Consider the following 23557-nt stretch of genomic DNA (forward strand, 5'->3'; position numbering starts at 1 on the left):
TGGTTAGGCGCATTGGCCATGCTACGTTCGCCCTCGGTGTACCCGAACAGGCGCCACAGTGTGGTGATTTTCACAGTAACTTCATTGCAGTGTTAATGTAAGCCTATTTGTGACACTTATAAATAAACATAAAGTTGCTTTCTCTCGGACATGCTCTCCCTCCCTCTGTGACGGTTCTCTCCTCTCTCGCGCGTCTCTGTGTGTGCGCATGTGTTTGTGTTTTAAGAACATAAGAAATAGGAGCAGGAGTAGGCCATCTAGCCCTTCGAGCCTGCCCCGCCATTCAATAAGATCAGGGCTGATCTGAAGTGGATCAGTTCCACTTTCCCGCTTTCTCCCCATAACCCTTAATTCCCCTGTCTATCAGAAACCTATCTACCCGTGACTTAAATATATTTAGCGAGGCAGCCTCCACCACTTCAACGGGCAGAGAATTCCAGAGATTCACCACCCTTTGAGTGAAGAAGTTCCTCCTCAACTCTGTTCTAAACTGCCCTTATCTTGAGGCTGTGCCCTCTAGTCCTGCTATCCTTTCTAAGTGGGAAGAATCTCTCTACCTCTACCCTATCTAGCCCCTTCATTATCTTGTAAGTCTCTATAAGATCCCCCCTCAGCCTTCTAAACTCCAACGAGTATAGACCCAGTCTATTCAATCTCTCCTCATAGGCTAACCCCCTCATCTCCGGTATCAGCCTGGTGAACCTTCTCTGTACTCCCTCCAAGGCCAATATATTCTTTCGCAAATGCGTGGACCAAAACTGCGCACAGTTCTTTGAGCATGTAACCAGCAGTGTGGATAGTGAGGAGCCTATGGATGTGATATATCTAGACTCCCAGAAGGCTAGGTGCTTTTTAAAGACTGATCCAGAAGTGGGGGATCACAGGGGATTGGAGGTAGAGTATTAGATTGTATTGAGTATTGGCTGACTGACAGAAAACAGAGGGTTGGGATAAGTGAGTCTTCTCTGACTAGTGAACTGTAACTAGTGAGGTGCTTCAGGGGTCAGTTCTCGGGTCTCAACTGTTTACAATCTATATATATGAGAGGTACAGATAGGGTGGATTCTCGGAGGCGATTTCCCAGGGCTGAAATGGTCTCTGGGAGGACACAGGTTTAAGGTGCTGGGAATCAGGTACAGAGGAGATGTTAGGGGTAAGTTTTTCACTCACAGGGTGGTGAGTGAGTGGCTGCTGTCGGTGGTGGTGGAGGCGAACTCACTGGGGTCTTTTAAAAGACTTCTGGATGAGTATATGGAATTTAATGGGATTGAGAGTTATAGATAGTTCTATGGCCTGGTAGGTATGGATGTGATCAGCGCAACTTGTGGGCCGAAGGGCCTGTTTGTGCTGTAGTGTTCTATAAATGAGCTGTAAACAGGGACAGAGTCTAACATAGTAAAATTTGTGGATATTACTAAAACAGGTAAAGCAGGCAGTGAAAAATATGTAAAGATTCTACAAATGGATATAGATAGGCTAGATGCATTGACCCAAACAGGTGCCAGAGTGTGGCGACTAGGGAAATTTCATGGTAACTTCATTGCAGTGTTAATATAAACTGACTTGTGACTAATAAATAAACTATTTTGTTTATGGAGAATGGGCTAAAATTTGGCAGGTGTGTGAGGTTATCCATTTTGGCGGAAAAAAGATAAAAAGCAGATTACTGAATGAAAAGCAGAATCAAAATGCATCCAGGCAGAGGGATCTGGGTGTCTCAGTGCATGAGCTGCAGAAAGTTGGTATGCAGATGCAGCATTTAATAAAAAAGGGGCAAATGGGATGTTGGCATTTATTGCAAAGGGATAAAAATATACAAGTATAAAAATAGGGAAGTGTTGTTGGTGAGACCACATCTGGAGCAATGTGTCCAGTCTTGGTCTCCTTATTCGAGGGAGGATGTGGTGGTATTGGAGGCAGCTCAGAGGAGGTTCACCAGATTGATTCGGGGGATGAAGGGGTTGACGTATGAGGAGAGATTAAACAGTTTGGGCTTGTACTGGCTGGAGTTGAGAAGGATGAGAGAGGATCTGATCGCGGTATATAAAATTTTAAAAGGGATTGATAAGGTAAATTTATACCAAATGTTACCTCTTATGGGGCAATCTAGAACCCAGCGGTCACAGGTATAGGTTGTGAGGTGGTAGGTGAGATAAGGAGAAACTACTTCCCGTAAAGAGTGTTGAATTTGTGGAAATCGCTGACCCAGGAGCATTGAATGGTTTCAAGTAGGAGATAGATATATTTCTAATAAAGAAAGGGAAAGAGGGATGTGGGGAACAAGTGGGGAGATGGACTTGATACCAGGGAGAGATCAGCCATAATCTGACTGAATACTGGTGCAGGGCTGAACTTGCCAATTTTGCTTCTAATTCCTATCTTCCCGTGTGTGCTTCTGTACGTGTGTGTGTGCACATCAGTTTCCACGATTGTGTGTGTGTTTTTGTGTGTGAGACTGCTCTCAGGGTGCTCTCTCTCTCTGTGACTAGTGCAGGAACTAGTTGCTGTGAGGTGGTGTATTTCTCTCAGCAGTAAGCACTCACGCTGCCCTCTAACCTTGCTCGGTGCACCAGGATATTGTTGGCTTCTGGGGTTGGGCTTTGCAGTAACCTGGGAAACCAGATAAGAACTAGTACTCAGGAGACCGTACCCTCAGTGTGAAACACCCAGAGCAGGAGGAAGCTGAGAGGCAGAGTAGTTTCCTGTACAACTCCCTATCTCACTGTCCCTTCCCTCCCACTCCCCTCCCACACTGATCTTCTCCCCGCACTCGCATCTGCTACCTTCCCCCTCTCCTTCAATCCACTCAATCGCTCTCCTGCAGTCTCTGTGCACAGTTGGAGAGTCAACACTGAGGGAGTGCCGCACTGCAAGAGGGTCAGTGCCGAGGGAGCGCCGCACTGCGGGAGGGTCAGTGCTGAGGGAGCGCCGCACTGCGGGAGGGTCAGTGCTGAGGGAGCGCCGCACTGTGGGAGGGTCAGTGCTGAGGGAGCGCCGCACTGTGGGAGGGTCGGCGCTGAGGGAGCGCCGCACTGTGGGAGGGTCGGCGCTGAGGGAGCGCCGCACTGCGGGAGGGTCAGTGCCAAGGGAGCGCCGCACTGTGGGAGGGTCAGTGCCAAGGGAGCGCCGCACTGCAAGAGGGTCAGTGCCGAGGGAGCGCCGCACTGCGGGAGGGTCAGTGCTGAGGGAGCGCCGCACTGTGGGAGGGTCAGTGCTGAGGGAGCACCGCACTGCGGGAGGGTCAGTGCTGAGGGAGCGCCGCACTGTGGGAGGGTCAGTGCTGAGGGAGCGCCGCACTGCGGGAGGGTCAGTGCTGAGGGAGCACCGCACTGTGGGAGGGTCAGTGCTGAGGGAGCGCCGCACTGTGGGAGGGTCGGCGCTGAGGGAGCGCCGCACTGCGGGAGGGTCAGTGCTGAGGGAGCGCCGCACTGTGGGAGGGTCAGTGCTGAGGGAGCGCCGCACTGCGGGAGGGTCAGTGCTGAGGGAGCGCCGCACTGTGGGAGGGTCGGCGCTGAGGGAGCGCCGCACTGTGGGAGGGTCGGCGCTGAGGGAGCGCCGCACTGCGGGAGGGTCAGCGCTGAGGGAGCGCCGCACTGCGGGAGGGTCAGTGCTGAGGGAGCGCCGCACTGTGGGAGGGTCAGTGCTGAGGGAGCGCCGCACTGTGGGAGGGTCGGCGCCGAGGGAGCGCCACAGCCTGCTCGATAACCACCCCTGCCACAAATATTCAATCTTCCATCACCAGCCGTGTGTACCATCCACAAGATGCACTGCAGGAACTCACCATGGTTCCTTGGGCACCGTTTTCCAAACTCACGACCACTGCCGTCTAGAAGGACAGGAACAGCACACACCTGGGAACACCATCACCTGTAGGTTCCCCTCCAAGTAACTCACCATCCTAACTTGGAAATATATCACCATTCCTTCACTGTGAAGGAGACGAATTCCTGGAATTCCCTCCCTAACAGCAGTGTGGTGTATCTACACTCACACCTCCGAGTTTAGAAGTGAGGAGTGACCTTGCTGAAACGAATGAGACCCTGAGGGGGGTGGGCAGGGTCGATGATGAGATGTTTTCACGAGTGGGAGCATCTGGAGCAAAGGGAAATAGTGCAAGGAAAGTTCCGGTCATTTAAAACTGAGGCGAATAGAAATTCCTTCTTCCAAAGGATGGTGAATGTCTGGAATTCTCTGTTCCAAGGGGTAAAGGAGGCTGGATCATTCGCTGTATTTAAAGTGGAGGTGGATTAATATTTGTTACGATGTGGAGATGCCGGTATTGGACTGGGGTGGGCAGAGTAAGAAGCCTCACAACACCAGCTTAAAGTCCAACAGGTTTATTTGGAATCACTTGGCTCAGGAATTCTGCCTCACTGTTTGTCTTGAACACGGTTTTCAAGAACCAAGTTCCTCACACACATGAGGATGACCCCAACCGGGGGTCTTGAGTTCATGTCACACTACTTGTGTCCCCCCCCCCCCCCCCCACCACCACTGGGTTTGCAAAATCTTACTAACTGTCCTGGTTTGAGACAGTTCACACCTCTTCAACCTGTAATTATCCCCCTCTCCACGCGCAGTGTTCATACCTGTAAAGACTTGATTATCTATTTAAAAACTCACATTCCAACAAAGAGCTTCAAGTTTTTATATGTCCAGGTCACCAACAACCTGTCCTGGTCCCCCCGCCCCCCCCCCCCCATGCCAACACTATAGTTAGGAAAGTCCACCAACGCCTCTACTTTCTCAGAAGACTAAGGAGATTTGGCCTGTCCGCTACGACTCGCACCAACTTTTACAGATGCCCCATAGAAAGCATTCTTTCTGGTTGTATCACAGCTTGGTGTGGGCTCCTGCTCTGCCCAAGTCCCCGAGGAACTACAAAAGGTCGTGAATGTAGCCCAGTCCATCGCACAAACCAGTCTCCCATCCATTGACTCTGTCTACACTTCCCGCTGCCTCGGGAAAAGCAGCCAGCATAATTAAGGACCCCTTCCCAACACAACCCGGACATTCTCTCTTCCCTTGGGAAAAAGATACAAAGTCTGAGGTTGCTTACCAATCAACTCAAGAGCAGCTTCTTCCCTGCTGCTGTCAGACTTTTGAATGGACCTACCTTGTATTAAGTTGATCTTTCTCTACACCCAGCTGTGACTGTAACACTACATTCTGCACTCTCTCCTTTCCTTCTCTATGAACGGTATGCTTTGTCTGTACAGCGCGCAAGAAACAATACTTTTCACTGTATGTTAATACATGTGACAATAATAAATCAAGTTTTTTAACTTCTAATCATAATTATATTGCAATTATGTCTTTGCCTATATATACATGCCGTGTTTATGAACTAGCTGATGAAGGAGCAGTGCTCCGAAAGCTCGTGATTCTAAATAAACCTGTTGGACTTTAACTGGGTGTTGTGAGACTTCTTAAATGTTTTGCCGCGTTTTCCAAAGTGCCTGCGTTTGTGTAGTCCCCATTCGCGTGGTTGGCTGGATCACCCCCCACCCCTCCCTCCCTGCCTGTGGGAGCGCTCCTTGAAACGGGACTGGGGTTGCTCCCCATCTCCTCTACTCCCAGGCTGGGGCCAGCATCCCGCCCTGTGACTCAGTGCCCTGGCGCTTTGGCTGGGAGAGACTATTAAAGCTCCTCTGTGATGCCACCTGTGGCCAAATAGCTGCCTGCCAGGCTGGTGAGCGGGCGGCTCGAGGTTGGGATTGGGGGGGGCGGAAGAAGGCTACAAAGTAATAATCTCTCTCTCTTCCATTCTCTTCCTTTCCCCGCAGGTTCTCAGCCTGATTGTCTTCATCTGTTTCTGCGCCTCTGTCCAGGGAGGTTACTCGGTTGCCCCAATCATTGAGCTAATTTTTAGCATCATCTTCTTCGTCATCTTCATGAACCAATGGGATCAATCACTGCCCTTCATCCACTGGCCCTGGACAGTAAGTTGGGCGTTGCTGTCTCGGCGACAGTGAGAGCCTGTCTGCCTGTGTCGCTTTGTGCGTGCGTGTCTGAGTTTGTTGTGTGTGTGTGTGTGTGTCACTGCCTGCGTGCGTGTGTTAGCGGCCGTGATTCTCCCTCCAAAATTACTAAGGGTGAGAAAACCGGAGTGATCCGTGTCGGCCTCTCCAGTGAGGTCCAGACCACAATCGTTCCACGGCACCATTTATCTGAGAGTGATGAGCTGCGCGCTGGTCCTGGGAGGGACAGTGCCGAAACACACTGGTGGATCTGGCTTCAGAGCGCGCGGGCACTGTTTTGCAAGGGTGTCCCGATCCCCCCCATGCACCCCCTGCCTCCTTCCACAGACACTGGGACCCTCATCAGCATCTACGCCCTCCCCAACGCAATCGCTGGCATTGGGGCATTCCCAGTGGACGCCCGAGCATGTACCCTAACATGCACTAGGTGTGCCAGATGGGCACTACCCAGCATCTGAGCCCCCTCAGCATTGCCATCGCATCCTGTTCTCCGCTATGATCGGTATGATTCTTGCCGGGTTCACACCGTACCCGGGGGGGGGGGGGTCGGAGAATCCCGGGATGTCGGAGAATCCAGCGTTGATTGGGCTAAGCACGCTTAAATAAAAGCAAAATACTGTGGATGCTGACACAAAAAACAGAAAATGCTGGAAAATCTCAGCATCTGTGGAGAGAGAATAGAATCAACGTTTCCACGCACACAATTTTCCAGCCTCGCTGCGCTTGGGACAGTTTGCACCAATCCCAGGAAGCAGCATGCAGGAACGGGCCCTGCGCCATGGCGCCAAACACTGCAATCATCCGACCCTTTCCACAGGCGCAAACCTAGTCGCATTTAAAATCCGACAGCATCTGTGGGGAGAGAATAGAGCCAATGTTTTGACCCTTCGCCACACTGCCAGAAGGATGTGGATACTTTGGGAGGGTGCAGAAGAGGTTTACCAGCAATGTTGCCTGGTCTGGGGGGGTATTAGCTATGAGGAGAGGTTGGATAAACTGGATTTGTTCTCACTGGAGGGTTGAGGGGTGACCTGATGACACGGTTGAAGGATGACACGAAGATGAGTGGAAAAGCGGAGGGTGTGGAAAGTCTGCAGAGGGATCTGGATAGGCTGAGCGAGTGGGCGAGGACCTGGCAGATGGAGTATAAAGTTAGCAAATGTGAGGTTATCCACTTTGGTAGAAATAATAGTAGGAGGGATTATTATTTAAAGGGCAAAAAGCTGCAGCATGCTACGGTGCAGAGGGATCTGGGGGTCCTTGTGCATGAGTCGCAAAAACCCAGTCTGCAGGTGCAGCAGGTGGTCAGGAAGGCTAATGGGATGCTGGCCTTCATAGCGAGGGGGATTGAATATAAAAGTAGGGAGGTCTTGCTGTAACTGTACAGGGTACTGGTGAGGCTGCAGCTGGAGTACTGTGTGCAGTTTTGGTCGCCGCACTTGTGAAAGGATATATTGGCCTTGGAGGGAGTGCAGAGGAGGTTCACCAGGCTGATACCGGAGATGACGGGGTTGGACTATGAAGAGAGACTATATAGACTGGGTTTGTACTTGTTGGAGTTTAGAAGGCTGAGGGGGGATCTTATAGAGACGTATAAGATAATGAAGGGGATGGATAGGGTAGAGGTAGAGAGATTCTTCCCACTTAGAAAGGACAGCAGGACTAGAGGGCACAGCCTCAAGATAAGGGGGTGGCAGTTTAGATCAGAGTCAAGGAGGAACTTCTTCACTCAAAGGGTGGTGAATCTCTGGAATTCTCTGCCCGTTGAAGTGGTGGAGGCTACCTCGCTAAATATATTTAAGTCACGGGTAGATAGGTTTCTGATAGACAAGGGAATTAAGGGTTATGGGGAGAAAGTGGGAAAGTGGAACTGAACCACTTCAGATCAGCCATGATCTTATTGAATGGCGGGGCAGGCTCGAAGGGCTAGATGGCCTACTCCTGCTCCTATTTCTTATGTTCTTAAAACACAGACACGTGCGAGAGAGGAGAGAACCGTCAGAGAGGGAGGGAGAGAATGTCCGAGAGAAAGCAACTTTATGTTTACTTCTAAGTGTCACAAATAGGCTTACATTAACACTGCGATGAAGTTACTGTGAAAATCTCCTCGTCACCACACTCCGGCGCCTGTTCGGGTACACTGAGGGCGAATGTGTCTGTCTGTGTGTGTGTGTGTGTGTGTGTGTGTGTGTGTGTGTGTGTGTGTGTGTGTGTGTGTGTGTGTGTGTGTGTGTCTGTGTGTCCCTGTCTGTGTGTGTGTGTCCCGTCTGTCTGTTTGTGTGTGTGTGTGTGTGTCCCCTGTCTGTCTGTGTGTGTGTGTGTGTCCCCTGTCTGTCTGTCTGTGTGTGTGTGTCTCTGAGTGGTCTCTGAGTCACTGTTGCTCTCTCTGATAATGGCTGTTGTGTTTTGCAGGATTTTATCCGCTGTGCGATTGCAGTTCTCATCTACATCATCATCTCCATCATTGCCGTTATTAGTGGGGACGGAGCTCGCATTGCCGGTGGGGTGAGTATCGAGCACACTGCTGGCCTTCCTGTTACTCAGGGTCAGAGGTGGAATGTGGGTCAGAGATAATATTGGAAGGAAGTGTGGGAAACTTGACAAATAGTAATGAGAGAAATAATCTCCCACAGCACTCTGAGTGAGGAATAAATATTATAGAAACTCCCCCACTAAAGCCCTGTCACCCCCACACCCACTCCACCATTCACCTCAGGCCCCGGGATCATTTACACAAAAGAGAGTAGATCTATCACGAGAGAAACAGCACTCCCTCAGCACTGACCCTCCCACAGTGCGGCGCTCCCTCAGCACTGACCCTCCCACAGTGCGGCGCTCCCTCAGCACTGACCCTCCCACAGTGCGGCGCTCCCTCAGCACTGACCCTCCCACAGTGCGGTGCTCCCTCAGCACTGACCCTCCCACAGTGCGGCGCTCCCTCAGCACTGACCCTCCCACAGTGCGGCGCTCCCTCAGCACTGACCCTCCCACAGTGCGGCGCTCCCTCAGCACTGACCCTCCCACAGTGCGGCGCTCCCTCAGCACTGACCCTCCCACAGTGCGGCGCTCCCTCAGCACTGACCCTCCCACAGTGCGGCGCTCCCTCAGCACTGACCCTCCCACAGTGCGGCGCTCCCTCAGCACTGACCCTCCCACAGTGCGGCGCTCCCTCAGCACTGACCCTCCCACAGTGCGGCGCTCCCTCAGCACTGACCCTCCCACAGTGCGGCGCTCCCTCAGCACCGACCCTCCCACAGTGCGGCACTCCCTCAGCACCGACCCTCCCACAGTGCGGCGCTCCCTCAGCACCGACCCTCCCACAGTGCGGCGCTCCCTCAGCACTGACCCTCCCACAGTGCGGCGCTCCCTCAGCACTGACCCTCCCACAGTGCGGCGCTCCCTCAGCACTGACCCTCCCACAGTGCGGCGCTCCCTCAGCACTGACCCTCCCACAGTGCGGCGCTCCCTCAGCACTGACCCTCCCACAGTGCGGCGCTCCCTCAGCACTGACCCTCCCACAGTGCGGCGCTCCCTCAGCACTGACCCTGCCATCCTGGGTGTAATAACTTGGCTCCACCAGTGAGGTACGGACAACACAACTTGCTATTAACAGAGTAATGGAGCTTCGATGAGGCCAGTCTATCTCCTGGATCGAACTCAGGAAAAACACTGCACTCGGGTGACCCACACTGGCTCCTGATTGGCCTTTTGGGTCATGTGGCCATATTGGGAGATCTTTCAGAGGCCAGGCCTCACTCCTCTCCCCCCTCTAAGTTTCTATGTAGATTGAGTAACATTTACACTGCTCCGCAGTAAACCTTACAGTTAGCACATTTAATCAGTCTTACCAGTCTCTGGTGGCTTCTGCCTCCTGGCCTCGTGATGCAAGTCCACCAACTTGGGGTGCTTCTGTTGAGTATTTTCTGTAGAAGATGCTACGCCAGATCGCTGCTGGAGTTTCAGCCAGAAGAACACTCTTGCCAGTTGCAGGATGACTAGGTGTGAAGCTATTTGCGTAGCCGGCACTGCTTCCTGCTAGCATCAATGATTCAGGCTGTAGGACCGGCTCTCGGGATGACCCTCGCCTTTCGCAAGTGGTCCACGTACTTCCTTGTAATCCTGTCCTGTGCACTCACTTTGTAACCCGATGGTCTCGTCTTGGCTGCACTAACTCCTGGGAGCCAGCGTTGGTCTCTCACCCAGACTGGTCCGTATATTTAAGAACATAAGAACATAAGAAATAGGAGCAGGAGTAGGCCATCTGGCCCTTCGAGCCTGCCCCGCCATTCAATAAGATCATGGCTGATCTGAAGTGGCTCAGTTCCACTTTCCGGCCCTCTCCCCATAACCCTTAATCCCCTCGCTTATCAAAAACCCATCAACCCGCTTCTTGAAAATATTTAGCGAGGCAGCCTCCACCACCTCAACGGGTAGAGAATTCCAGAGATTCACCACCCTTTGAGTGAAGAAGTTCCTCCTCAACTCCATTCTAAAACGCCCCCCCTTTATCTTGAGGCTGTGCCCCCTAGTCCTACTGTCCTTTCTGAGCGGGAAGAGTCTCTCCACCTCTATCCTATCCATCCCATTCATCATCTTATACGTCTCAATGAGATCTCCCCTCATTCTTCTAAACTCCAACGAGTACAAGCCTAGTTTATTCAGCCTCTCCTCATAGCTCAACCCCCTCAACTCCGGCATCAGCCTAGTAAACCTCCTCTGCACTCCCTCCAAGGCCAAAATATCCTTGCATAAGTACGGCGCCCAAAAATGCACACAGTACTCCAGCTGCGGCCTCACCAATGCCCTATACAGCTGCAGCAAGACCTCCCTACTTTTATATTCAATCCCCTTCGCTATGAAGGCCAGCATCCCATTCGCCTTCCTGACCACCTGCTGCACCTGCAGGCTGGGTTTTTGCGACTCATGCACAAGGACCCCGAGGTCCCTCTGCACCGTCGCCTGCTGCAGTTTTTCGCCACGTAAGTAATAGTCCTTCCTACCATTCTTCCTACCAAAGTGGACCACCTCACACTTGCCAACATTAAATTCCATTTGCCATTTCCTGGCCCATTCGCCCAGCCTATCTAGATCCTTCTGTAGACTCTCCACACCCTCCGCACAATTTGCCGTTCCCCCAGTCTTGGTGTCATCAGCAAATTTCGACACCCTGCACTCGGTTCCCTCCTCCAGATCATCTATATAAATGGTAAATAGCTGAGGCCCCAGCACCGACCCCTGGGGCACTCCACTAGTCACCAACCGCCAATCCGAATAGCACCCGTTGACCCCCACTCTCTGCCTCCTATTTGACAACCAATCCTCTATCCACGCTAACACCCTACCCCCAACTCCAAGTCCCCTGACCTTCTGCAATAACCTCTTGTGAGGCACTTTGTCAAACGCCTTCTGAAAATCCAGAAATTTCCGATGAACTTGCTGCGTTACTCGTATTGGGATTCTTCTTTTGGTTAATCCTCCCCGACAAATTCAGAATTAACCCCGAATGGGGCGGCACGGTGGGTTAGCACTGCTGCTTCACAGCTCCAGGGTCCTGGGTTCGATTCCCGGCTCGGGCTGCTGCCTGTGTGGAGTTTGCACATTCTCCTCGTGTCTGCGTGAGTTTCCTCCCACAGTCCAAAGATGTGCGGGGTTAGGTTGATTGACCGTGCTAAAAAAAGCGTCCAGGGATGTGTAGGTTAGAGGGATTAGGGGGTATATTGTGTAGGGATATAGGGGTAGGGCCTGGGTGGGATGGTGCAGACTCGATGGGCCGAATGGCCTCTTTCTGCATTGTGGGGTTCTATGATCTATTCTAACCCAGTCCTCGGGCACCGACTCCTCAGTAATTCCGCTGGTGTCACTCCTGGGGTCCGCTGCAGGGTGGTCCTGTATCCGAGCAGACATCGAGACGTGCTGGTTTTCAGAGTCGTGCCTGACTTTGCTTTTTAAGAGCAGCCTCGCAGGTCTGGTCTGCTCGCTCAGCCACTCCGTTAGGGCGCTGTTCTGGAGTGGTTTTTTTTTTATATCCCATTCAGGGACGCAAAAGTTTGAAATTCAGCAGCACTGGTGGCACGAGCATGATCTGACACCCCTCGTTCAGCTTCAGACAGAGGGTTCCCCCACACATCTCCAACAGGCCGTCCCGTGAGACACTACTACACCCACACCATATGGGGAGGCGCCACACGTAAAGTTATTTTCTTGGACCGGGCCAATATATACCAGCAGATAAGAGGAATGTAAAAATAGCCTGATCTTGTTAAAGCTTCTCTTTGGGCCACCTTCCACAACCTCTGGTGTTTCTTCAGTAACATGTGCAAAGGAGCTGACCAGTTTAGAAGGAAACATCTGTATTAATTTACCATCCCCAAGAATGATTTAAGCCCCGGTGTGTTTCTGTGGGGGCCACGGCCCCCTTTAGTGCTCTCACTTTGTCCTCTGTGGAGTGTGTAATCCCTGTGCATCCATGTGGTAGCCAAGGTGAACCACTTCCCTGGCCTGGACAGTACATTTCTCCCTTCTGAGGCCAACTCCCACCCCCAGAAATCTTTAGTACCTCTTTCAGCTTAGTCAAACGTTCTTCTTCTGTTGAACCCGTTAGCAAGACATCATCCAAATATGATACATGGCGAAACTTGTAGCAAACTTTCCATCGTTCTTTGATTTATGACACTAGCTGATGAAACATTGAAAAGCAGGCACGTTTACTAATATAATCCTTCGTGGGTGTTTACGGAAATGTAACCTAACTTCAACTGTCGATATGCGTTGCTGATATCTAATTTCGTATATGACTGGCCTCCAACCAGATAAATCTTTGCGATTGGATGCTTGTCCAGATTGGCAACCTGGTTCACCGTCAGCTAAAGATCGTATCAGTTTTTATCACAGGTACTACTGATGTTGCCCCTTCTGCAAACTGCACTGGATATCCAGTTCTCCTTTGCAACGCTGTCTCTACCTTTCTACTTTCTGACTTTGAACTTGACAGAGTTCTGTGCTCTCAATCTTGGGATCATACTTGCTGCTTTTTTCCTCGTCACCAGACAAATAACTTCCTCCCACCAACTGGGTGCAATCAACGATAATTTTATTAACATCATGCTACGTACAGAGTAGTGTAGCTTTCATGCTGCTAGCCTGCCTCCTGGATTGAACTGAGGCAAAAAAACCCAGGCTCCGCTAGGGTGATCCCCCACCCTGGATCCCGAGTGAGCCCCCGGGTCATGTGTCCCTATCAGAAGATTGCCCTTAAAGGGGCCAGACATCACAAGAGGAATCAGTGGTAAATGAAAGGATATATTGGCCTTGGAGGGAGTACAGAGAAGGTTCACCGGGCTGATTCCGGAGATGAGGGGGTTAGCTTATGAGGAGAGATTGAGTGGATTGGGCCTGTACTCGTTGGAGTTTCGAAGGCTGAGGGGTGATCTTATAGAGACGTATAAGATAATGAAGGGGCTGGATAGGGTAGAGGTAGAGAGATTCTTCCCACTTAGAAAGGAAACCAGAACTAGAGGGCACAGCCTCAAAATAAGGGGGGCTCAGTTTAGAACCGAGTTGAGGAGGAACTTCAGAGGATAGTGAATCTCTGGAATTCTCTGCCCATTGAAGCGGTGGAGGCTACCTCGTTGAATAAGTTTAAGCCACAGATAGATTTCTGATAGACAAGGGAATTAAGGGTTATGGGGAGAAAGCGGGAAAGTGGAACTGAACCACTTTCAGATCAGCCATGATCTTATTGAATGGCGGGGCAGGCTCGAAGGGCTAGATGGCCTACTCCTGCTCCTATTTCTTAAACTTTCACTCCCTCCATGACAAGTATATCCTTTCATTGATAAGGAGGCCAGAACAGCACCCAGAACTCCAGGTCTGGTCACCCTGTACAGTTGCAGTATGACATCCTTGCTCCTGTACTCAACTCTTCCTGCAATGAAGACCAACATAACATTTGCCTTCCTAACTGATTGATTTATCTACATATTTACTCTGTGACTGGTGCACACGGTTCCTTTTGTACATCAACATTTTCCAATTTGTCACCATTTAAAAAATAATAATAATATGCCATTCTACTTCTCTGGTTGAAGTGGCAACTTTACATTTATCTGCATTATACCACATTTGCCATGTATTTACCCACTCACTCAACTTGGCTAAATTACTTTGAAGTCTCGTAACAGCCTCCTCATCACTCACATTCCAAAATCTTGTGTCATCAGCAACCTTGGAAATGTTGCATTTATTTTAGTATTATTGATGTATACTGTGGATAGCTGTGATCCTGCCGGATCCCACCCTCCTGCTCACCACCTTATCTCTCTTCTGTCTGCCCCAGGTTTTTGGTTTAATCGCAGCTGCGACCTTCGCTTACGATGCGTATCTTATCTTCCCGAGCCTGAAGACAAGGCAACATGCCCCAGCCGCCACAGGTAAGTCGCAGTGCAGTGGGCGCATGCTGGAATGGGCTTCATAGTGTCGACTGTATCAAGGGCAAGTCTTTATTAACGACGCAGAGAGGGGACAGGGATGGAGCTGACTCCATCCTAGCTGTTTACACATCACTGTCCATCTCTAGGACTGATGGTGCCTAAGGCGGGGAGGAACAGACGGAGAGTGGGAAACACACTGAGAAAGTGTGAGGAAGGGGAGGTGGCTGGTGACAAGAGGGGGGCTGGGACAGGGATGGCAGTGAATGATACCACTCTATCTAATCCTGTTCTGCACCGTTCTGGGAATGTTTGTTGGCCTTAATGTAGAGGGGGATTTACTCTGTATCTAACATCATGCAGTATCTGTTCTGGGTTTGTTTGATGGTGACTTTGTAGCTAACCCCGTGCTGTACCTGTCCTGGGAGTGTTTGATGGGGGACAGTGTAGAGGGAGCTTTACTCTGTATCTAACCCCGTGCTGTACCTGTCCTGGGAGTGTTTGATGGGGGACAGTTCAGAGGGAGCTTTACTCTGTATCTAACCCCGTGCTGTACCTGTCCTGGGAGTGTTTGAAGGGGACAGTGTAGAGGGAGCTTTACTCTGTATCTAACCCCGTGTTGTACCTGTCCTGGGAGTGTTTGATGGGGGACAGTGTAGAGGGAGCTTTACTCTGTATCTAACTCTGTGCTGTACCTGCCCTGGGAGTGTTTGATGGGGACAGTGTAGAGGGAGCTTTACTCTATATCTAACCCCGTGTTGTACCTGTCCTGGGAGTGTTTGATGGGGGACAGTGTAGAGGGAGCTTTACTCTGTATCTAACCCCGTGTTGTACCTGTCCTGGGAGTGTTTGATGGGGGACAGTTCAGAGGGAGCTTTACTCTGTATCTAACCCCGTGCTGTACCTGTCCTGGGAGTGTTTGATGGGGACAGTGTAGAGGGAGCTTTACTCTGTATCTAACCCCGTGCTGTACCTGTCCTGGGAGTGTTTGAAGGGGACAGTGTAGAGGGAGCTTTACTCTGTATCTAACCCCGTGTTGTACCTGTCCTGGGAGTGTTTGATGGGGGACAGTTTAGAGGGAGCTTTACTCTGTATCTAACCCCGTGCTGTACCTGTCCTGGGAGTGTTTGATGGGGGACAGTGTAGAGGGAGCTTTACTCTGTATCTAACCCTGTGTTGTACCTGTCCTGGGAGTGTTTGATAGGGGACAGTGTAGAGGGAGCTTTACTCTGTATCTAACCCCGTGTTGTACCTGTCCTGGGAGTGTTTGATAGGGGACATTATGGAGGGATATTTACTCAGTATCTGTGCCTGTTGTGGGATAGTTTTGACTGGGTATTAACTATCTCCTATCATTCTGTATTTCTGCAGCTCCCCCAGATTATTCTCCCTGATTTCAGCAGTCGAGGCGTTGAGATGAAGAGAGGTTGGGGGGAACCTGAAGCTGGCCTCGTTTGCTCGGTACGAGCGAGATCTGAAATTGCAGGAACCCACTCCAACGTCAACTCACCGTCTCTCCCATTCCAGACGCCTTATTAACCGGACCCCGATCCCCACCTGAACACAACCCGTCCTCCTCCTTATCTCAGTCCTCATCTCCCCACACCTCCCACCCCATCCCTAACCCCTCTGTCTCACTCCCATCCATTCCAACTCCCTCCCTCCCTCATCTCCCTATTCCGGATCTCTAACTTGACCTGTCCCTTACCCCATCCTACCCCAATCCTTTAGCCTCCCTCCTGACCCACACACCCCCTTCCTCCACCATCTCTCTCTCTCCTTTTCCGTCCCTTCCCGTCCCCCTCACTTCTCCCTCCCTCAATTCCATACCCTTCTCCCACTCCGAAGTCTGCACTGCCTCTGGGTCCCTGCTGTCGGGCCTAACACTACTTGAAGCCTGGGACTCAAGTAACAGCTCACCCTCCTCGCTTTGTAATGTAGTCCCTTCACTGTACACCTGGAGGAGGGGCCCTGGGCCCTGCACTCTGTCTTTATTTATACACCTTTTACATTTCAGACAAACAGTGTTCCTAATTTATATAGAATGAGAAGTTGACTGGGAGCAGGAGTCCTGATCACATCCATACTCTCGTCTTGAGGCCTTGTTAACGGCAGAGAAAGCTGCAAACTCTCCAGGACTGGACGGCGACGTGCCGGGAAAACGAGAGGAGAACATTCATCGGACGCTTTCAGATGTTCATCGGGAAAGCTATTGGAGTTTGCGGGAAAATAGCTGGTCAAGGTGAATCGAATTGGATACCCAAAAATCCAGGCCTCTTTCCCAATTGGCCTTGAGGACGGGCCGGTAGTGCGTTGGGAAGGGGCGGTCGGATGAGGCAATCTCCGGGACGTGGCCCTGGAGTGGCAGTGTATGAGGGGAAGGTTTGTGAGGATGAGTGAGGGACTATCAGGGTCTAAGCCAGCCAGAGGAGATTGATTGAATTATAGGGGTCTATGCAGGATATGGCAGCAGGAAATATGGCGGTGGGCTGGGATTGAATTCAGGAGCTGAATTTGGGGGGCCGGAGATGGGAAGTTAATGCTCGCTTGTGGAGTCTGGCTTACTTTTAAGTCCTGATAGCCAGAATGCCTGTCTCCCTGCCTCACCACAAAACTTCCCCTCCCTCCCACCACTAACCCTCCCAATTACTCGGGGAAGCAATGTTATTCGGAGAAGTCGGAGATCCCTGGGGTATTTCCGCGACAACTGGAGCAGGCTAAGTGGCAATTAAATCAAACTTCTGTAAAATTACACAGAGGACGTGAGCAAAGGTATAAAAAAAAAAGGAAGTTTGTTCGGAGTGCGTGTCGGAAAGGGTTAGGAAAACCGTAATGAAGGATTGCTACAACGGGCAAGGTTGTAGATTTGGATTGGACCCAGTGGCCCTGCTGGGTCAGGAAGACACTGGCTGTTTTGCAATCCTCACAATCCAATTACTATTCCGGATTTGCTTTAACCGCATCTTTTCCACATGGTCTCTCCCCCCCCTCCTCTGTCATCTTGGAAATTCCCCCACGGGTCTCCAGCCTCTCTCCAAGCCCTCCCTTCGTCCTGAGGTGATGGTATCAGCTTCACGATCCTTCACTAAGTACCGTCCCACCCCTCCAGCATTTGAGCATCGTCTCTCACTCCCTTGTGCCCTGTTGACCAGAGCCCAGCCTCCTCCGCTGAACTCAATGTCCCACAATAAAAGAGGGGTGGGGGGGGGGTGGTGGTGCAGGAAGGAATGGGAGATGGGGAAGGGGGTGCAGGGAAGAACGTGGAACAGGGTGCGGATCGGAAATGCCTTAACAGAAAACGAGGATATGAGAACGGTTTCAGTTTAGCTTTGGAAAATCTCACGCCTTAAATGTAACACAAGTGTGTCATTATGTTTGGGAGGGTGGGTTAATTGTAACATTTTGTTTGCTGGGTCAAGCAGGGTTGGATACTGGTGATGAGCCTGGTTCTTGTGGACTGAGGTAGTGGAATTCCCTTGGGTACTAACTGAACTACCAATAAATATGAAGGCTAAGAGGAAAGTTGGTGTTTTTTTATGGAATATAAGAATACACGGAGAGTTTTGACCATCTATTTCTGGTCCTTGAATCATTTCACCCAGTTTCTTAACCCTAAAGGGATTCTGGTTGTCTCAGTGCTTATAAATTCACTCGTGTTGTAACATGTTATGTACGTCCATGCATGCTCACTGGTTGTAACGACAGCCATAGAGGTGTCAAGCCTTGTCTGCGAAGCGTCTCTAACATGAGGGGGGGGATTTTGTTTTTAAAACTTTTGTGCCAATTTGGAGCCGCGGGTTCCACCCAGAGACCAGCTCGGAATTGGGAGCCTGGTTCTTTGCGAACTCACCAGGAGCTTGCCGGCGCAATCCTGGTGCAGCAGCACCCCCTAATGCCAGGGGATGACAACTGCAGCATTTTGGTTCACCGCCTCTGCCACTGTCATTTCCAGCTCCTTGAACTGGGCCGTAGTGTTACCCCTCTCCCGGAAGTATCCTCCTCGTACTGAAAGGCTCCCCGCTTCTCTGCAATAGGGCGTGGCCGATGGAAGTCTCCCCCGAGGCATTTTGATCCTGGCCTGGGGATCTCCCTTAACAGTCTTTGACAGACCTTTTGACTTCCCCATCCCAGCCCCTGTTGGGGCGCTCGGGACAAAATGGGACGGGAGGCGGCAAATCTCGGACTCTGACCCTGCAGTAACTGGGGTGGGTGGGGGTTCAGCGACCAAGGAGCTAAGACTGGCAGAGACACTGGGCACACCCTACATTCTGGGTGGGCTGACACAGGAAGGGAAGCATTGCCCCGGTAAAGGCTGTAGCATTTGTTTAATCCGAGTTTTAGACTTATGGCTTGTTGTGCGTAGTCTTAACAATGATCAACCCCGCCGAGGGTTCGATAGCTAATAATAAAAAAATCATCTTTTCAAATCTAGCGCTCTGTGTCTTTCATCCACCACCTCAGCCAATCCTTGCTGACTTCTTCACGCCATTCAGCCCCTCGAGCTGTTACACACGAACATGTGGTTGGAGGTGGGGATAAGAACATAAGAAATAGGAGCAGGAGTCGGCCATCTAGCCCTTCGAGCCTGCCCCGCCATTCAATAAGATCATGGCTGATCTGTCATGGCTCAGTTCCACATTCCCGCTTTCTCCCAATAACCCTTAATCCCCTGTCAGTCAAAAACCTATTTACCTGTGACTTAAATATATTTAGCGAGGCAGCCTCCACCACTTCAACGGGCAGAGAATTCCAGAGATTCACCACCCTTTGAGTGAAGAAGTTCCTCCTCAACTCTGATCTAAACTGCACCCCCCTTATCTTGAGGCTGTGCCCTCTAGTCCTGCTATCCTTTCTAAGCGGGAAGAATCTCTCTACCTCTACCCTATCCATCCCCTTCATTATCTTATACATCTCTATAAGATCCCCCCTCATCCTTCTAAACTCCAACGAGTACAGACCCAGTCTATTTAGTCTCTCTTCATAGTCCAACCCCCTCATCTCCGGTATCAGCCTGGTGAACCTCCTCTGCACTCCCTCCAAGGCCAAAATATCCTTTCGCAAGTGCGGTGACCAAAACTGCCCGCAGTACTCCAGCTGCAGCCTCACCAGTATCCTGTACAGTTGCAGGTACAGGGATAGTGGGGGGGGGGATGTTGGAAGCTGAGAGTGTTGAGTGCTGGGGGTGGGTGGTGAGTGTGTTGGGTGGATGTTCCTGAGTCATTCGATCTGTCTATTGGATTATTGCTAGCTTGGGATGCTTGCGTGAAATCATTATTTTGAATAAAATCGTACAGCTAGGCAGAGGGAAGGTTTCTGCTTCTCAGTGGAAAATATCCGATCTGGCTCCCAAGTGCTTCCCTTAGCTATATCCATGAGGTCCAACACACAGTGTTAATGAGGGGGACCGAGACACTCATTGAAATCGGGGTTATTGTCTGTAGTGTTAGGAGAAGGTAATGGGAGACTGTCAGACAATTTAGAGCATAGAAAAACTACAGCACAAACAGGCCCTTCGGCCCACAAGTTGCGCCGAACATATCTCTACCTACTAGGCTTACCTATAACCCTCAATCCTACATGTACTCATCCAGAAGTCTCCTAAAAGACCTTAATTTGTTGGATAGTTGAGGTAGGATCACATATGGGGGGGGGGGGTCACACAAACTAATTCTGCATTACATTGGCCAAATGATACTATCCAGGCCTGGACTGACAAGTGCCCACACAAGTATGACCATCTCCATCAAGACAGGATCGAACCATTGCCCCTTGTTATTAACTACCGTCACTGAATTGAAAGACCAATTGGGGTCACCCCCATTTCGCCTCAGCTCCAAATTGTAGCCCATTAGCCACCCAATGGGAATGCTGGTGAAGGTTAAGAAAGGGGTTTGGGGGTGGGAAATCAGTAGGTGTCGGGCTGAAGGGCCTCTCCAGTACTATATGACTCTATATAAATAGTATGGCTGCAAGAACAGGGCAGAGGCTAGGAGTTACATGGCGAGTGACTCATCTCCTGTCTTCCCAAAGCCTATCCACCATCTACAAGGATCAAGTTAGGAATGTCATGGAATATTCTCCACTTGCCTGGATGAGTGATACTTGACACCATCCAGGACAAAGGAACCCATTTGATTGACACCCCTTCCAGAGACACTCACTCGTTCCACCACCAATGTACAGAGGTAGCCATGTATACCATCTACAGGAACTCACTAATGTTCCTGAGGAAGCACCTTCCAAATCCATAAAGGACAAAAGCAGCAGAAACAAAATGCTGGAAAATCTCAGCAGGTCTGACAGCATCGGTGGAGAGAATAGAGCCAATGCTTTGAGCCTGGGTGAACATTCAATTCTCTCTCTACAGATGATGTCAGACCTGCTGAGATTTTCCAGCACCTTCTGATTTTGTTTCACATTGTAGCATCTGCAATATTTTGCTTTTATCAAGCCATGATTTGAAGAGAACATAGGAAATAGGAGCAGGAGTCGGCCATCCAGCCCTTCGAGCCTGCCCCGCCATTCAATAAGATCATGGCTGATCTGAAGTGGATCAGTTCCACTTTCCCGCTTTCTCCCCATAACCCTTAATTCCCTTGTCTGTCAAAAACCTATCCAACCGTGACTTAAATATATTCAGCGAGGCAGCTGCCACCACTTCAACGGGCAGAGAATTCCAGAGATTCACCACCCTTTGAGTGAAGAAGTTCTTCCTCAATTCTGATCTAAACTGCGCCTCCCCCCCCCCCCCCTTATCTTGAGGCTGTGCCCTCTAGTCCTGCTGTCCTTTCTAAGCGGGAAGAATCTCTCTACCTCTACCCTATCCATCCCCTTCATTACCTTATACGTCTCTATAAGATCCCCCCTCATCCTTCTAAACTCCAACGAGTACAGACCCAGTCTATTTAGTCTCTCTTCATAGTCCAACCCCCTCATCTCCGGTATCAGCCTAGTGAACCTTCTTGATGCCAGCGTTGGACTGGGGTGGGGCACGGAAAGAAGGCTCACAGGTTAAAGTCCAACAGGTTTATTTGGTATCACGAGCTCTCGGAACGCTGCTCATCCATCAGGTCAGAGTCTCAGTCTCATCTGATGAAGGAGCGGTGCTCCGAAAGCTCGTGATTCCAAATAAACCCTGTTGGACTTTAATTTGGTGTTGTGAGACTTCTTACTGCTTTTATCAAGAGTAGCAGATACCTTAGAACACAAGTTCCCCTCGAGTTAGTCACCATCCTGACTCGGGAATATTCCTTCGCCGTGGGCTGGGTCAAAATCCTGGAAGTCCCTCCCTAACAGCACTGTAGGCGTACCTACGCCAGAGGGACTGCAGCAGTTCCAGCAGACACGTCCCCACCACCTTTCTCAAGGGGCAAGTAGGGATAAGCAATAATTGGTGGTCCAGCCAGTGGCAGCCACATGTTGCAGAAGGAAAATAATCTTGTGAACTGAACAAATCCCTTTTTGGAAGTTATTATTGAATCAGCTTTTCAGGCAGTGCCTTGCAGACCCAGCTTTGCATCGAAACAAAATTCTCCTCAACTTTAGCCCTCTTTTACAGATTAGCTTGAATTCTAAAAGTTTTTCAGACCGCAGTAATGTTCTAAGAAAATATAGTATGTAGGGATACGGGGTTAGGGCCTGGGTGGGGTTGTGTTCGGTGCAGACTCGATGGGCCGAAGGGCCTCTTTCTGCGCTGTAGGGTTCTATGTTCTGTGCTATGTGTACGCACCAGAAGGTGGGACTGGTGGAAGAGTTGGTGCGTAGAGATTAAGGATAAAACTTGAGAGGAACTGGGAATGGTGGAGAATTGTGTTCGGAGCTGTGTCGCAGCACTGCCACTCGGTGGTGGTAGCTAGTACTGCAGGCTTGACAAGCACAAACCTGGACATAACCTTCCATTATCCTCGTGTGACGTCCTGGAGCCAAGATGACTGGTCTCCAACCACTACGGCCATCTTCCTTTGTGACTCCAAACAGGAGAAGGTTTAGCTCCTGATTCCCATTGACTCCAGTTTTGCCAGGACTCCTCGAAGGCACGCACGGTCAAATTGACGTCGAGTGTAGTCACTCTCACCTCACCCATGTTTGAACCAAGGCTGCAATGAGGTCAGAAGCTGAGTGACCCCGGCAGAACATAAAATGGAGGCGATTAGCGCACAGTGAGTGCCATTTTGACAGCACTATTGATGACCTGAACTGATTAAGGTGTGCTTTTGAAAAATATATTTGTAGGATTTGGGTGTCGCTGGCTGGACCAGCACTTATTACCCATCCCTGACTATCCTTGAGGAGGTGGTGGTGAGCTGCCTTCTCAAACCACTGCAGTCCCAAAGGGTGTAAGTGTACCCACAGCTACTGGTAGGGACAGAGTTTACAGAATCATAGAAACCCTACAGTGCAGAAGGAGGCCATCTGCACCGACCACAATCCCACCTCCATATCCCTCCACATTTACCTGCTTATCCCTCTAATCTATGCATCTTAGACACTAAGGGGCAATTTTAGCACAGCCAATCAACCTAACCCGGGCATCTTTGGACTGTGGGAAGAAACTGGAGCACACGGAGGAAACCCATGCAGACATGAGGACAATGTGCAAACTCCACACAGATAGTAACCCGAGCCGGGAATCGAACCCAGGTTCCTGGAACTGTGGAGAAGCAGTGCTAACCAGTGAGCTACAGTGCAGCCCACGTTGTAGGATTTTGATCCAGCAACAGTGATACAATTCAGGATGGTTAGGGGCACACGGAGAACAGCGATACAATTCAGGATGGTTAGGGGCACACGGAGAACAGTGATACAATTCAGGATGGTTAGGGGCACGCGGAGAACAGTGATACAATTCAGAACAGTGATACAATTCAGGATGGTTAGGGGCACGGAGAGAACAGCGATACAATTCAGGATGGTTAGGGGCACGGAGAGAACAGCGATACAATTCAGGATGGTTAGGGGCACGCAGAGAACAGCGATACAATTCAGAACAGTGATACAATTCAGGATGGTTAGGGGCACGCAGAGAACAGTGATACAATTCAGAACAGTGATACAATTCAGGATGGTTAGGGGCACGCGGAGAACAGTGATACAATTCAGAACAGTGATACAATTCAGGATGGTTAGGTGCACGCAGAGAACAGCGATACA

The 23557-nt window shown here is 50.6% G+C and overlaps 1 protein-coding gene across 1 annotated transcript in view; it reads left to right on the forward strand.

The window, feature by feature from the left end:
• The window catches only part of LOC145338690 (proteolipid protein 2-like), a 42893-nt gene extending 24081 nt beyond the window's left edge, over positions 1–18812 (forward strand). Inside the window, exons 2-5 of the mRNA XM_080183087.1 lie at positions 5787–5942; positions 8394–8486; positions 14317–14410; positions 15779–18812. Of these exons, the coding sequence (XP_080039213.1) occupies positions 5787–5942; positions 8394–8486; positions 14317–14410; positions 15779–15801 (366 nt within the window). The 3' untranslated portion in view covers positions 15802–18812. The remainder of the gene's footprint in view (positions 1–5786; positions 5943–8393; positions 8487–14316; positions 14411–15778) is intronic.
• The last annotated feature ends 4745 nt before the right edge of the window (positions 18813–23557 follow it).

This window comes from Carcharhinus amblyrhynchos, unplaced genomic scaffold (genome assembly GCF_965287045.1).
Source record: "Carcharhinus amblyrhynchos unplaced genomic scaffold, sCarAmb.v2.hapA chromosome_140, whole genome shotgun sequence".
In the NCBI taxonomy this organism is placed as follows: domain Eukaryota; kingdom Metazoa; phylum Chordata; class Chondrichthyes; order Carcharhiniformes; family Carcharhinidae; genus Carcharhinus; species Carcharhinus amblyrhynchos.